The sequence below is a fragment of the Mesocricetus auratus genome, unplaced genomic scaffold, assembly GCF_017639785.1.
Source record: "Mesocricetus auratus isolate SY011 unplaced genomic scaffold, BCM_Maur_2.0 Super-Scaffold_100676, whole genome shotgun sequence".
Lineage (NCBI taxonomy): Eukaryota > Metazoa > Chordata > Mammalia > Rodentia > Cricetidae > Mesocricetus > Mesocricetus auratus.
This window is the reverse complement of record NW_024429266.1, coordinates 169,335,887-169,353,016: the sequence shown is the minus strand read 5'-3', so window position 1 is coordinate 169,353,016 and position 17,130 is coordinate 169,335,887. Positions and strand designations below refer to the sequence as shown.

The 17,130-nt window shown below is 43.3% G+C and overlaps 1 protein-coding gene across 1 annotated transcript in view; it reads right to left on the bottom strand.

Annotated features, from left to right (window-relative positions):
- Positions 1–14,548, bottom strand: part of Arl8b (ADP ribosylation factor like GTPase 8B) — a 31,171-nt gene extending 16,623 nt beyond the window's left edge. The window contains exon 1 of the mRNA XM_005066172.4: positions 14,239–14,548. Coding sequence (XP_005066229.1) covers positions 14,239–14,361 — 123 coding nt within the window. The 5' untranslated portion in view covers positions 14,362–14,548. The remainder of the gene's footprint in view (positions 1–14,238) is intronic.
- Between the last annotated feature and the right edge of the window lie 2,582 nt (positions 14,549–17,130).

Sequence of the window (17,130 nt, the reverse complement as noted above, 5' to 3'; positions counted from 1 at the left end):
AAGATGCACTGCTATGGTTGGTGTAATAAAAAGCTTAACAGCCCTGCTAACACTTGTGGGAGACTAGATAGAAATGCCTGCCACAGTACAGACACAACAGTCCCCAGAACTAGATGGAAATGCCTGCCACACACAGTACAGACACAACAGTCCCCAGAACTAGATAGAAATGCCTGCCACAGTACAGACACAACAGTCCCCAGAACTAGATGGAAATGCCTGCCACAGTACAGACACAACAGTCCCCAGAACTGGAACAGTTATGCACAGCGGGGATGGTTAGGTGGACCCAAAGGGGGCAGAGCCAGCTGCCAGCACCATAAACTAGCCTTGCAATGGAGAGGCTAGCAGGTTAAGGCTTGGCTCACATGGTCACAAAGGCTGCAGAATGTCAGGTCCAGACCGAAAAGAACCTCGGAACAGATATAGTACACTTAAAAATATGCTTAGATGCTAAATAAAAGACTGTGTATAGACAGTCATAAACAGTTTAAAAATAATAGTAAAGTCTTTAAAGGGAGAATAAAATCATAAAAAATAAGTCACATTAGAGTAGAAAACATTGTAACACAGGAGTTTGAACGTATATGGTGCTCTGTTAATTTTGAATGTTTTGAATGCTAATGAGCAGAGAATGGCAGCTGGTGAGACACAGTGGATTGTGGAAGGGGACGCCTAATTAAGCCAGTCTACATACTTCAGAGATGTCTTGGCTTCAAAATGAAAATCAGGAAGTATGTTGCATTGGGGGAAGAGGTTGAGCCTTTGTCTCCACAGGAAACAAAATACTGTAAATTTCTTCAAAATAAATAAAGATTGCATTTAAGCAGGGGAGACCTCCTGAGAAATCTTGGCTAGACACATGAAAAAAGAAGCCAAGAAAAACTACAGAATAGGTGTCACAAATGCTGATCCTTCTACTATGGAAACAACTCTGAGACTGGATGAGACATGATAAATATTATTGGCTACAGAGTCCTCATGACTTATTATTACATGTCATTCTTTCATGTGGCATGAACAAACTTAAAAACATTTCAAACAAACTTAAAAAGTTAAAAGATGCCTTCTATCTGCTCAAACATAAAACAAAAAAGTCTTTAGCTGACTTGTACACCACACATTTCATAATTGTGTTATGCAGATACATGTTACTTTTAAAAGTTTTTTTTTTCAGAAAAAAAAAGAGGACCAAACACCAGTAGACTACGTGATCCAGCCTCTAACAATGCCTGTCATGCAGTTTCCTCAAAATTCTGCATCTAGAACAATTACAAAGCTGCTAGCTAGGATAACCCAGCCTCACAGACTATTCCAGTCAGAACTGCGAATAAGCCCTGTACTTTCCCATTACACAAAGATTGGACAACAAACGTTATAGCTAGTTTTCCTGGGACTTGACCATTATCTCAATTTTCTCAGGATTCCCTAAGGACATCATCACCCCCAAAGAACAGGAAGCAGTCTGGCGAACACGATGCCCACATTCCCAAGAGGTGGGGAGGGTGATTTTTGGTCATCCAATGGATTATGGATGTTGATTATCATTTAGGGGGATTAGTTGCATGGTTTTGTTGGCCAGGGAGTCCAAGACATATCTTTTGGCTAGAAACACTAAAACCAAGTGAAAGCCTCACTACATTTAGCATTAAGCTATGCAAAATGAACACATAAGCCCAAAATTCTCTCTACAATTTTTTATGCAACATGAAACACCCAACACATCTGAAACAACTTACTAATTCTTATTGCCTGCATGTTCCAGTGCAGCCACTCTGCAACAACCTCCTTGCAAACACAACTCCTGCGGACTGAAATGTTCTCCAGCCCGATTTCAATTAGAAGCATGACACTTCACTCCTGGTAACCTCTCTGCCTAAGGAACATCCATTTCCAAATATCTCTCAGGACTTCTTCCTGTGTGCACTACACCTTTCATTAACAGCACTGTAATAATGGTCTCACTAAATCCATACCCAAAAAGCTGCCTAGAATTTTCAGTTTGCCTATGTGTAAATTCAATTTAGTGAATGTGTAAATTTGGTGCCTATGGGTAAATTCAACCAAATCAGAAGCATCCCCATGTGCAGCACCTGTAAAATATTCAGGAGCACTGATTTGAAACTGCAAACATACACCCTAATGAAGTCTGCAGTAAAGAGTTGTAGTAATCACAGTATGGATGCCTTACCCAAGAGCACTAAAGATCATTAACAAACAACCATTTATTGACAGATATCAATTAAAATAGATTTGTTTGTTTATTGACACAGGTTCTAAATATATACCCAAGAATAGACTGGAACTCAGTATGTAGGCTCTATCTCAAAAAGCTAAAACAAGAAAAAGGTGAGTCTTAGAACTTCCCTTCCATCTGAAGAAAACTGGGTATTTCAAGAAGTCAAATGAGAAGGACAGGTCTACCATAAAATTATTTTCATTGCTACTTCATAACTAATTTTGCTACTGTTACCAATCTTAACAATTTTATCAATTTTACCAATCTGTATGCTCCATGGTCTTAGGCAACCCCTATGAAATGGTCCTTCGACCCTCCCCAAGGGGTAGTGACCCACATGCTAAGAACCACTGCCCTAGATTGGGTGCATAGGGGCTGCTGAGGTCTCTGAAAAGTGAGTCCCGGGTGACAATCTAGAGAAGGAAACCAGAACTCAAAGCACAAACCCTCTGGGGCACTGTTCCCCAGCTGTGTTATTTGTTTCCTTCCGATCTCCAAGGTGGACTCAAACGCAACCCAGATGCCAGAAACTGACAACAGTTATAAGCAGAAAGGGCTTCTTAAAAAGTCGTGCCTGTGTACCTGGTGTGAGGATGGGATCCACAGTGCAGGGGTATAGCACACAAGTGAAGTAATGCCCCAGAATGTTGTTTGCCCTCAGCCCTGAGAGTGCCCCAGACAAAACCAGGCCTGGAAGCTGTACATAGATGCCCTGACAGCCACAGAGCAGAAAATCCTAACAGAACAGAAACCACAGTCCAACAGGTGCTTGGGGACAGCACAAAATACTATTGACATTTCCCGCCTCATACCAAACTTAAGCTTGCTAAGTAAGAGAAGGGAGGAAAATTGCCCAGTGAGAGGACTTACATAGAAGCACACCCATGTTGCCTTTCCCTCTCTTCTCTCATCATCTGGCCTCGAGAACAAGCTGAGTTCAAGGAGTGTTGCAGCAGAGACTAAAGCTCAAACTCTAACCAGATGATCTGGATCCAGGGACAAAGGTGGGGTGGGAGTGGACCCCAGACTTCCTGAGCTCCTACCTAAGTAGTGATGCACAGATGTTACCCTAAACATGGCTCTAAGAAGTGAAGTGTTGATTAAACCAGCACCTGCGTTCCCATGTGACTCCCAGAATAGACTGCAGAAAGAAATGATCCAACAGCGTCTAGGGGATACAAGTTGGAAAGAAAGAAGTCAAACTTTCACTATTCGCAGATGATATAATAGTCTACATAAGTGACCCAAAAAAACTCTACCAGGGAACTCTTAGAGCTGATAAACACCTTCAGCAAAGTGGCAAGATACAAGGTTAACTCAAAAAAATCAGTAGCCCTATAATATACAAACAATAAATGAGCTGAGAAAGAAATCAGAGAAACATCACCCTTTATAATAGCCCTAAACAACATAAAATATTTGGGGATAATGCTAACCAAACAAGTGAAAAGACCTGTACAGCAAGAACTTTAAAGAAAGAAATTAAAGAAAATACCAGAAAATGGAAAGATCTCCCACGCTCTTGGATTGGTAGGCTCAACATAGTAAAAATGGCAATCTTGTCAAAAGCAACCTACAGATTCAATGCAATCCCCATCAAAATACCAGCACAATTCTTCACAGATCTTGAAAGAACAATACTCAACTTTATATGGAAAAACAAAAGACCCAGGATAGCCAAGACAACCCTGTACAATAAAGGAACTTCTGGAGGCATCACCATCCCTGACTTCAAGCTCTATTATAGAACTTTAGTCCTGAAAACAGCTTGGTTTGGGCACAAAAATAGACAGGTAGACCAATGGAATTGAATTGAAAAACCTGATACTAACCCACACACCTATGAACATTTGATTTTTGGCAAAGAAGCTAAAATTATACATTGGAAAAAGGACAGCATCTTCAACAAATGGTGCTGGCATAAATGGATATGACTGCAGATAGATCCATGTCTATCACGTTGCAAAAAACTTAGGTCTGAATGGATCAAAGACCTCAACATAAATCCAGCCACACTGAACCTCTTACAAGAGAAAGTGGGAGGTACCCTTGAACAAACTGGTACAGGAGACCACTTCCTGAGCATAACACCAGTAGCACAGACACTGAGATCGACAATTAATAAATGGAACCTCCTGAAACTGAGAAGCTTCTGTAAGGCAAAAAAAGGGCACAGTCAACAAGACAAAAAGGCGGCCCATGGAATGGGAAAAGATGTTCACTAACACCACATCTGACAGAGGGCTGATCTCCAAGATTTGCAAAGAAGTAAGTCTCCAAAACACCAAAGAATCCAATTAAAAAGTAGGGTACAGAACTAAATAGAGAATTCTCAATAAAGGAGTTTAAAATGGATGAGAAAGTGCTCAACATCCTTAGCCATAAGGGAAATGCAAACCAAAACAACTCTGAGGCACCATCTTATTCCTGTTAGAATGGCTAAAATCAAAAACACCAATGACAGTTTATGCTGGAGAGGATGTGGAGAGAGGGGAACACTCCTCCACTGCTAGTGGGGAAATCAGTATGACAGTTCCTCAGGAAAATGGGAATCAGTCTACCACAAGATCCAGCAATTCCACTCTTAGGCATATGCCAAAAAGATGCACATTCATACAAGGACATCTGTTCCACTATGTTCATAGCAGCATTATTTGTAGAGCCAGGACCTGGAAGCAATCTAGATGCCCATCAAGTGAAGAGTGGATAGAGAAAATGTGGTACATTTACACAATGGAGTACTACTCAGCAGAAAAAAACAATGGAATCTTGAAATTTGCAGGCAAATGGATGGAACTAGAAGAAACCATCCTGAGTGAGGTAACCCAGTCACTAAAAGACAAGCATGGTATGTACTCACTCATATATGGATTTTAGGCATGAAATGGGGGAGTGCCAGCATCGAATCCCACTGCCAGAGAGTCTGGGAAACAGGGAGGACCCGAAGAGAGATATTCATGGTAACCCAGAGAAGGGGAATGGGATAGGATCTTCTGAGGAGATTGGGAGCATGGGGTTGGGGGTGGGGGGCGTGAGGAAGCTGGGAGAAAGAGAGGAGGTGAACAGGACGGGAGAGGAGGACATGGGGGAGCAAGAAAGTTGAGTCAGGGGAAAAATAGAGGAGAGCAGGATGAGAGGTACCATAATAGAAGGAGCCATTATAGATTTGAAGAGAGATCTGGCACTAGTGAGATGTCCAGAGACCTACAAGGATGACACCAACTGGCAATCTAACCAATAGTGCAGAGGCTACCTTAAATGCCCTTCCCTGATAAGGTGATTAACGATTTCCTTATATGCCATCCCAGAGCCTTCATCCAGTGACTGAAGGAAGCAGAGGCAGACATCCACAGATAAACACTGAACTGAACTCCTGGAAACCAGTTGCAGAGAGCGAGGAGTGATGAGCAAAGGAGTTAAGACTTGGCGAGTGAAATCCACAGCAACAGTGACCTGAACAAGGTTGAGCTCATGGACAAGTAGAATTGACATTCAAAACAGAAGCTATGAAGCTTCATATTAAATTTTACACTTTCAATATGAATGCAGTTTTTCATTTACCCACCACCAACCCCGCAAAAACTCCATAACAGAATTAACACTAGAAAAATTAATTTTATATATATATTATATATGTGTGTGTATGTGTGTGTGAGTACATATAAAATAACTTGTATCCATTGTTTCATTCAGTCCTTTCTCATCCCCTTATATTAGGCTTTTCTCTTTTCTTTGTGTTATTCTGAGCCTACATGTACACCTACTGTGGGTGGTGTCACCCCCGGGCAGGTGGTCCTGGTTGTATATGCAAGCAAGCTGTGCAAACCATGGGAAAGAACCTGTAAGCGACATTCCTTCATGGCTTTTGATTCCTGCCCTGACTCCCTGGGTGATGAACTGTTACCTGGAAGTGTAAGATTACATTTACCCTTTCCTTCCCCAAGTTACTTTTGCAAAGGAGGACAAGAGGTTAAACAACTTACAAACAATAGCACAGCAGAAGTCAAGACTTCTAGTAGCTGGCTCTCGGTTCTTCACCTGTATCCTTTTAACTCCCGTAGTGAAGCATAGTTCAAATGAACTCGACCACATCAAACTCATATGCTAATAAACTCAGCTTCAAGAGATATTCTCATAGTAACATTATTTTTGTACATGCTAAATTAAATGTTACTAAGTAAACTAGTACAAAAATATTTTTAGTATCATTCTGAAAACACAAAATTTCCTTTCTAACCCCATTTAGGAGAAGTGTCAATTTCTAAGTAAAAATGTTACTTCTTCAATACCTGGAGCCTACAATTATTTTGCCAGTATATTTCTAAAGATGTATTTATAGGCACAGTGTTTTACAGCACTGGGGACTGAACCAGTCTGTACAGCAAGCGTGTCAAGTTCTATGGATGCGCTACATCACCAGTCCCTAGGAGACTGCTGAGTAATCCCTAAAGCTCTATTAATTTTTAAGACTTCAAGTTTTTTCCAGATATAAGAATATCATTCTAGTAGGGTAAAGGTATTTGCCATTAAGCCTGATGACCTGAGTCCAACCCACAGGGTGCACAAGGTCAAAGGGGACCACTAGCTCCCACAGGCTGTCCTTTCGACCTCCACACATGCACGCAATATATACACACAAAAGAAGTAATACAATGACAAAAAATACAATCATTCTCGATTTTATTTTTATTAAACTAGACAAACTATGAAACTGGATCCAACTACAAGAGCCAGTATCTAATACACACACACACACACACACACACACACACACACACACACACACACACACACAAATAAATCACCTCAGAACATAAGGTTTGGACTCTGAAGCCACTAATTAAAACTGTTACCTCTTAGAAAAATTAAATGCCTAAAATTTTTTTATCTGGATAAGTGGACAAATGAGTTAATATTTTCCCCCAGTTTTTTCTTAAATATTACCTTTAAGGATACAAATTAACTTTCAATTACAAATGACATGAAAGTAATTTCTTAATTACATTGAAAGCATATGTGGTCAGGACAGGTCTGTTCCCTCCACCATGTGAATCCTGAGGACTGAATGCAGGTTCAGGCTTAGCAGTAAGCACCCTGACTTGCTGAGCCATCTCTCCAGCCCCAAGTTATACAACTTAAAACAAAACAAAACAAAATCCTATGCTATAGCTTCAAAAGACAATATAACTAGAAAATTTCTTTGAACTTTAACTCAGGGGGAAAAATGATTGTAAGGAAGGGGGACAGAGGCAAGCAGCACCCCACTACTACAACAGGATCAGAGTTCACTAAGGACACATGAGAACACCAGAATCTAGAACATGTAATCCATAAGGAACTGTACAGCAACCCCTCAGAAAGAACGCTAAGAGGATGAGCTGCACTTAGAAAGACGCCTGCAAGATTCAAATGAAAGATGAAGAAGAAAGCTGCCTAGAGTCCCACTGCTGCTTCATATGTACTCGGCACAGAGCACCAATAAATGGTACAGCGATCTCTAAATGCTGCCAGTGAAGAGTTACACACAGCAAAGGAAGCAGCACTCTGCTGATGTCCATCTTTACATAGAGATATATCTATTCAGAAGAGCTCAGCATTAGCACACTCTTTCTAGAATGTAATTTGGCCACATGATGGAAATGTGTTCAAATCTTCTGATACAACGCCAAGTGGGGAACTCATCCTTAAGAAATGCAGGTCAGACTGAGGTAAAATAGCGAAACCCTGGGAACCATTCATGTCCAGTGATGAGATGATCAAATATAGAAACTGTGAAGTCCTAAAAAGTTTAGCTACAATGGACCACTCTGCCACATTCTGGTCCTAGATTCCTCCTGTCCTAGGTAAGCACTTCTGCTTTGCTTTCCCTGATGGCGGGCCTCCTGCAAGCCCTGAAGTGTGTGCCCCCACAATCCTATCGACAGACAGTGCAGGTGTTTGTAAAAGCATCTACAGGTACAAAGAACCATGAGTGGTACTTGTGGACAGTCACTGGAAGTGGAGAGATGGGTGGTGGCTTCCAGGGTATGAGGGATGCTGCTCCTTGTTCTTCCTGCAGCAAATGCAAAAGAGGATTTTATATACTAAAATGTCAAATTGTTCTGTAACAAACTAGGCTTTTCTTGTCTGGTTCTAGTGAATGCTGGCAATGGCCCCTGGCCTTGGAGCATTCCAGCAACAGTCAATGACGGGACTATATCTCAAGCCTTGTAGCCTGCTTTAAAAATTCTTTAAATTATAATTCTGTTCATGTATGTACATCTATGTGTGGGGATGTGCCCATGAGAGAAAAAGTGCCCTAGGAGGCAAGAGCCATCAGATTCCTGAAACCAGTTATAGGCAGTTCTGAACTGCCTGATGTGTGTGCTGATAATTGAACTCAGGGCATCTGCTAGAGCAGTGCACTCTCTTAACCTGTGGGCCATCTCTCCACTCCCTATAGCCTGATTTTCATATATCATACTTACCTTTGCTTTCAAAAAAAAGAGGCTTAGATACAGAAAAATAGCACCATTATTAAAATAACAGTAGTTTTTACCTTTTTTTCTAGATTTATTTGTTTATTGGTTTTGGTTTTTCAAGACAGAGTTTCTCTGTGTATCTTTGGAGCCTGTCCTGGCACTTGCTCTGTAGACCAGGCGACCAGGCTGGCCTGAAACCCAAATAGATCCTCCTGCCTCTGCCTCCCAAGTAACCTTTTTAAAGAGGTTATCACAATATAACTTTGTTTGCTTGCTAAGAGACGGGGAAGCATGAAAGGGCAACTTTTAAGACTGGGTTTCTCCTTCCACTCTGTGGGTCCCAGGGACAGAACTCATGTTTGGTGACTGAGCAATCTTGCCTGCCTAGCACAAAATTTCTTAAAAGGTATTGGATACACAGTTGGAAAAGATAAAACAGAAATGCTTTCAAAACACTGGCTTGAGTTCATCTCAGATAATGGAAATGGTTTCTTTTGTATCACCTCTACACAGACCTTCAAATTTCAAGTGGCCTATATTAACCTCAAGAAACAGGGCTGCAGAGATGGCTCAATGGCATGTAGTCAAGACGACCAGAGTTCAGATCCCAGCACCCCGGTAACAACCCTGTGCCCAACTCACTGGCGAACACATATGTGCATATAAACAAACACATGCATAAATAAATTTTCCTTAAAAAGTAATCAGCAAAGCTCTCTAGGGCTTCCAAAACTGAAATTTATATACTATATAGGCACAGTTTACTTCTATCTCCATGTTCAGTGACAAGCTGTAAGAAACTTGGGGAATTCATTAAGTTGTGAAAGGCTCTAAACACAGTCATCTACAATGGATTTTTAATGAGAACATCAGGCTTTCAAGACTCTTAGATAACACAGAACAATGATAGGAGAATGGATGGAGGCAAAGACCCCTGAAGAGCTGCTCCATGGCAGCACGCCCCAGGCTCTGTAACTATGAAGGAACCTAAGACACACTCACAGAAGACTAGCCACCCACTCACTCCAGTGGAGTTTAGATCTGTTAAATATCCAAACGTAAGGCACAGCACACTTTTTAAATTGGTTTTACCATTATTATCCCAAATTAATTAAATAAGTCATGTTACAAAACTCAAGATTAAAGCCAAGCATGATTGTACACATCTGTACCCCAAGATTCAGAAAGCAGAAGGGTTTTTAATAGTTTGAGGCCAGCCTGGACTATAAGGGGAGTCGAGGTCAGCATGGATACAGTGTCAACTTGTCTATAAAAAGAAGTCAAAATTATTTGTGCCTTGAATGTTAAAGGTAGCTCAATAGCAATGTGTACTCTCAGCTAGCTATGTAAGTATCCATAACTTTCCACTGTCCACACCTTCCATAAAGAAATGTTTTCTCCTAATTTATGTCACTATTTGATGACTAGATTGGAGGTTCGGGATGCAGTAGATTGATGAGTATCGTCTAGCACTGTACAAAACCCCTGGGGTCAATCCCTAGTACCACCACATAAATAATAAAGGAAATCAGCACAGGAAATCAAAGTATCCCTATACTCTCTATATAGGGAAAGATTGTTTTAATTATGTGTATAAGTGTGTGTCTATGTGCCAATGCCACACAGTCACACATAACTCAACCACAATTTGCAGAACGATACACTATCCACTTTTAAAATATATGTTTGTGTGAGTCAGTGTTCTCAGAGGCCAGCAGCTGGAGTTTGGCTCCATGGAGCTGGATTTACAGGCAGTTGTGAGGTTCCTGACATGGGCACTGGGGCTGTATTCAAGTCCTCTGGAAGAACAGCAATGGCTTAGCCATCTTTCAAGTCCCAGAAAAAAAATTTTTTTGAGACAAGGCTTCTCTATGTTACAGTCCCAGCTGTCCTGGAATTCACTTTGCAGACCAGGTTGGCCTTGAACTCATAGAGATCCACCTGCCTCAGCCTCCTGAGTGCTGGGACTAAAGGCGTGCCCCACCACTACGCTTAGAAAAAGATTTGTAAAGGGTCAAGATCTCCTCCCAGTTCTCTATTCTATGGTCCTAATCTAAGGCAGATCTAAAGAGGAGATGAGAAAAGTAAAAACTACATTGGCTTAAGCCCTGATTCTACTGTCAGTTACTGTCAGCTTTTTCAATGAAACCCTTGGCCTATGTGGCTTTCCTAGCCACATCTTTGAGGACAAAGGTAAAACAGATGACTTAAAAGTTTCTACAAACTCTCAGTCAACTAAGGAAGGTGTGGTGTTCCAGGCCTGTGATGCTACCACACCAGAAGCTGAGAGAGAAGAATGGAGGCCAGTCTGAGACTCACCCAAGGCTCATCTCAAAACAAAGCACTCTAGATTTAGGCTTCCTCAGTCTTACTACGTTCTTTTCTTAATTCTCAGCAGTAATAAATTTATCCATGGATTAACCTTTTCAATTAATCACAATTTGCAGAACTATACACAAATTTTTATGGCACTATCCACTTTTAAAATACATAATGCTTACAACAGTTTACCCTATAATATTTTGGCAAATTCAATTATATGTTTCTTATTAATTATGTTATGACCCATCTAAGTGTCCCAGTAAATGATTACTCAACAATACATTACACATATAGGACATATGACTGATTATGCAATAACTACACCACCGTTAACAGAGTAATTGGACAGTATTTCATTTCTAACATTAGAAAAGTCTAGGGCTGTTTCCTTCAATAAAATCTAGAACAAATGAGAAGAGCCAGTACCTCTGTCTCTTAATAACCAAAGTTTAAAAGCAGGAGAAAAACTGAGTATCTCTAGTCTTGAGCAGCCCAACTTTTGGGGATTGGACCAAGAACTGAAAGAAACTCAGCTTCACAAACTTTGGAAACTGGGTGACATTAATTAAATTGTCCTCAAATTCTTAGGTAGATGTACTGCAATTTAAATTATATTTTACAATCCCAGCACCTGGGAGAGTTGAACAGGAGAATGACCACGTGTTCAAGGCCAGCTTGAACTACTTAGTGAGGTCAGGGACTGTCTGGACCACCAGGTGCAACCCTGCCTCAAAAGAACAAAGACTTGTGAAAGACAGACACAAGCTCGTGTCTAAGGAGCCAGCCCCTTCTCAGCATTTTAAACTTACAGTCTAGACTGTTTCTTCGTTTCTTAAATTATTTTTGTTCTTTGTGTGTGTGTGGGGGTCCTTACTGTGTAGCCATGGTTGGTCTGGTTGTTATAGTAGACACAGATCAAGCTGACCCTCAAAGTTGTAGCAATCATCCTGCCTCTGCCTGTTAATGCTGGAACTACAAGTAAGCATCACCACGTCTAGAACATTAGCATTTTAATTGACAGATCATAATTACATTTGTGTGTATTTATATATGTGTGTGTGTTTCACATTACATAATGTTTTATTATATATAGAATTTGGAATGATTAAAGTAAGTTAAACATAGCCTCTTTGGTGGGAATTTCTTTTTTAGGAGGCTATCTACACCGTAATTCAAAAATAATACTTTACCATTGATTGATAACAGAAGGTCACTAAACTCAACAGCAGACATTTGACAACTGTTAAAAAATCCAATGCAAAAGGGAGGCATCGGGTGCTTTATTCCCACAAACCAGAAATCTATGACTGATGATCCCTGCTGATTCCTTTCTCAATATATTTCTTGTGTCTGCATTAAATAGTACAGCCACCACAAATATTAACAAGCTATTACTTCCCTACTTCTAGTTAGCCCTTAGAGCAATTCGGTTAAGAAATATATTGTTATCTGCATTTAATAGGTAAGATAACTACAGTCAACTCAAAGAGGATCCAAAGCTGCTAAGAGGCAGATCCAGGTTTTAAACGCAGGTCTTTGTGGCATACAGTTCAAACTTGCTACACTAAGCTACACTGTCTAGTGATGACAGAAGCATGAGAGTACGCAGTAATGCTATTCAGTGGTGCGGGTTCCTACATTCATTTCTCTATAGCAAATACAAGTGACCATGCTGACACACCCACATGTCCCCAATTCAATCGTGTCCAAGAGATGGGATCTCCAAGGGAACTCCAATTCTTATCTCAGGTAAATAACAGAAAGTAAACACCTTGAAGGCTACAGAAAAGCTCTAATGTGAAAGCGAGCATAAAGTCTGCTCTGCCATGCCAGGCATTGGTGGCTCAAGCCTTTAATCCCAGCACTCGGGAGGCACAGGAGGCAGAGGTAGGTGGATCACTGCGCGTCTGAGGCCAGCCTGGTCTACAGAGTGAGTGCCAGGGCAGGCTCCAAAGCAATACAGAGAAACCCTGTCTCTAAAAACCAAAAAAAAAAAGTCTGTTTTACTTATTCTCTAGGTATTGGACACCTATGGGGGGGGTGCAAATACACAAGGCACCAAACATGAAGCAGACAATTTTCTTTATAATTATACTTAGCCTTTTCCAAAAGAAGTTCGGGGTTTCTGCTCCTCTTTCTACAGGTCCTGTTCACGCCTGTTGCTCTATTACTACACAAACTGAGTCACAAATTGCCTAGTTTCTCACATGGCGCTGTATCTGAATCATTCCTGTGGCCAAACCAGTCAGACAGCTCAGCTGTCTACACTGCAACAATCCTCTCCCAGGAATGAGAACTGCCACCACCACTTCTCTCCAAATGTGCAGCTCAACCCTCTAAGTACAGCCCTAAGACTAGCCTCGATGCACTGACAAGAAATTACCCCCTCCCATTCCTTTCCCAACCAATCAGAACAGCAAAATCTCAACAACCACTCTCCCACTGAATTAGCCACCACATTATATTTAAGTTCTCAAGCCCATTTCCCCGAGTGTGCATAAGCTACGTCCCAATTCAAACAAATTCCTTCTCCAAGAGGGGAAAAAAAAAAAATCTGAAGACCAAATCGTGCAGGACACTTAACTTTATGTTGAACGCAGCTCCCTCTATCTACTCGCTTAACACAACTCTGGGAAAACAGAAACTCGCCTCGCCCTTACTCCTTGCCTGAATAAATACTGGGGACTGAATGGTCTCTCCAACCGCGTCCCCCAGTGAGCGAGGCCAGCAGCTTCCTTCATCTTCGACTCTCCATGGACAAGCGACAAAGACCAAGCGGACTGGAGGCGCCAAGGCTGCCCCTGGCATTCCACGGAGGCGCCCACACGGGTCGCCTGCTTTCACAATGGGACTCCTGCGTCCCAAGTGGAGATTTCAGAGTGGCTCTCCCCCCACCCCACCCAACCCCACCCCCCCGCAGACGTTCTAGAGAAGGCCGGACTAGCCCGTCCGGGTGAGCAAGTGACAGGTTGGAGTTAACTCTTCAGCTTCCACGGCCCCAAGGCCGCAACTGGGACAGGCTCGGATTAACCTTTTCCGAGCCGCCTTAAAGGCACAGCCCCCACCACGACGCGGAGTGGAATGGCCCCTCGGGCTGCTGAGCCGCCGGCTCCAATCTCCCAGGCCCACACGCGCAGGGTCGCACGGCCCGGCCCGGCCCTCGGGCAGGTGACAAGCCCGGGACGGCGGCCGGGTCGCCCGCAGACGACTGCTCACCGCGATGACATTGACGAAAGTGGTCTTGCCCGAATACTGCAGCCCCACGAGGGTCAGTTCCATCTCCTCCTTCCAGAAGAGCGAGCGGAACCAGTCCAGCAGGCGGGAGATGAGCGCCAGCATGGCGGCGGCCGGGAGCGAGCGCGGACGGGTGCGGACGAAGGCGGTCACTGCTTCCCACGAGCGGCAATCGGCCCCGAAGCCACTAACGGCTCCTCGGCGGGCCCCCCGGCGCGACTCGGGCGGACACAGGCGGAAGGCAGCGACGGCCAGAGCCAGGAAACCCAGCGGGTCATATGACTCGCCCTACCCACCCCCCACGCCTGGCCCAGCGCAGCCTCGGAAGCGCACGGCAAGAGCGGCGCGGCCCGGCGGATCCGAGCGCCCGCCGCCGACAGTGCCACCTGGTGGTAAGGTGGGGCACAGCCGTCAGTCGCCCTGATGTCGATTCGCTTTCTAGTATGCCTTTTCTCTTTCATTGTAGGTTCCTTCGCCGTTTTTCCCCCCTATCTATTAGTCTCCTCAGCTAGACGCATGCCAACAATTTCAGTATTTGGGAGGTGAAGGCAGGAAGATCAGGAGTCCAGCAAACAAAACATGAGGGGATACAGGGATGACTCAGACAGAGTGTAAGAGTGCTTGCTGCTCTTTCAGAGGACCTGAGTTCGGGATCCAGCACCCACATCTGGCACCCTCAACAGCCTGTAAGTTCAGTTCTAGGGGATTCTGATCCAGGGCTTTCTGACCTCGTCCTCGTGGGCACCTGTATGCATGTACCCCCACACAGACACACATAATAATAGATCTTAAAAATAATAATAAACGAGTTGGTCCTGGTTCAGTTGTTAATTGGATTTTTCTGTAACTGTTCATTGACAATGCACTCTGAAAGAAAATGTTAATACTCTAAGGCGTTAAGTACAGAATTTTAAAAATCAGAATTTGGGTTGGTGATGCAGCCCAGTTGGTAGAGTGCTTGCCTGGCACTGGGCTCCACCCCTGAGCACATTAAAGTGCCCAGTACTCCACAGAACTGGGCGTGGTGATGCATGCCAGTAACCCCGGCATTTGGGAGACAAAGGGAGCCGGTTCAGAAGTTCAAGGCCAGTCTGAGCTTCATGATACCCTGCATGATGATGATGGTGATGAGGATGACGATGAAGACGATGACGATGACGCTCTGAATTAGGTGTGGGGTGCCCACTTGGAAACCGGGCACTCTGGAGTGTGAGGCAGGCGGATCGTAGGTCAAGTTTTGCTTGGTGAATTCAACACCAACCTGAACTACATAGAGAACCTAGAAAAACACCGTGACAAGAAAACAGGGACAGAAGTGCATGTAGTATAGGAACTAAGTGTTCGCCACAGTTGTCCAAAGCCCTGGGATCCACCCCCAGCTCTGCTAAAGAAACAAAATTTCTGCCTCGTGTCTCGGGTTGGTAAAAGCAAGGGATGAAAAGGAATGTGGGGTTTTTTTCCGATAGAGAATTGGTTGATTAAACTGTGGTGGGATACAAGAAGAGCTAGTGTATAACTCTTGAAAAGTGAGTGCTCATTTAACTACAATGTACATTTTAAAATATGTGCGTGAAGGCTGGGCTGTAGCTCAGCTGGTGGAGTAGTTGCCTTGTATGCACAAAGCCCTGGGTTCCATCCCAGGACTGAATAAAGCGCGTGGCATGGCATACATCTGTCTTCCCCGCACTTGAGAGGTGAAGACAAACGGATCAGAAGTACAGGGTCATCCTAGATTGCATACTGAGTTTGAGGTCAGCCTAGGATGCGTGAGACCTTGCCATGTAGGTATGTATGTATGTATGTAAGTATGTATATGTGTGTTTACATATATCCATGTATAATATGAGCTGTGAGTATAGATCAATGATAAAATTCTTTTCCAGCATGTGCAAGACATATGGCTCATTTCTAGCAAGACAGAACAATAGTAACAGCAAAATCACTGCCCTTCCCGGGCTTACAGCACAGTGGGGAGAACATAATGCATAACTAACAAATGAGAAAAGACCATGTGATACGTCACACTGTAAAGAGAACTGATGAGGCTGGAGAGATTGTTCAGTCATTAAGAACACTGACACCTCTTCCAAAGGACTGGGCTCAATTCCCAGCACCCAGATGTCGGCTCACAGCTGTCTGTAATTCCAGTTTAGGGGACCGGACACCCTCACACAGACATCCATGCAGGCAAAACACCAATGCACAGAAAATTGTAAAGAAAACCGATGAGGAACAGAGAAGAACCCGGAGCCAACTCACTTGTCTTTACGGTCAGGTGATGCTGAGTGGAAAGGCTTGAGGGAAGTGAGAAAGAGAACCAGGCTGACCTTTGGTGGAAGCACATTCCAGGAAAAGAAAAAGAGCAAAGACTCTGAATGGGGAAGGATAGTGAAGTGGTTTGGACATTGAAAGACAGTATGGCTGGCTGCAATCCACACTATATTGGTAAAGTATCTTGTGCTGCCTAAACTCACTGGGAACCCGGCTCTGGAAGCTTTGTCCTCCAACTCCATTTCCAGACTCAAGGACGAGTGTCTCATGGTGTCCTCTAAGACCCTTGTCTGGGGTGGGATGGCAAGAAGAGAACAGCGAGACAGCCCAAGAATAAAAACAGTGTTCCCCGGGAACAGTCGGGAGGCAAACCGTTCCCAACAGTGCTTAGTCCGTGACACAAAGAAGCCTGCAGTGGGAACAGGAAAGCTCAATTAGAAACTCCAGCTGAGGTGTGGAGTGAAGGGAGGGAAACTGTGGTTGGCTGTTTTGTATGAAAAAAGAGTCTGTTTTCAGTTTTTAAACAGGGGATATGGGAAAGATGGGGGGGGAGGAAGAGGAAATGGTGTGATTATATTTTAATTTTAAATATATTGTAAAAAA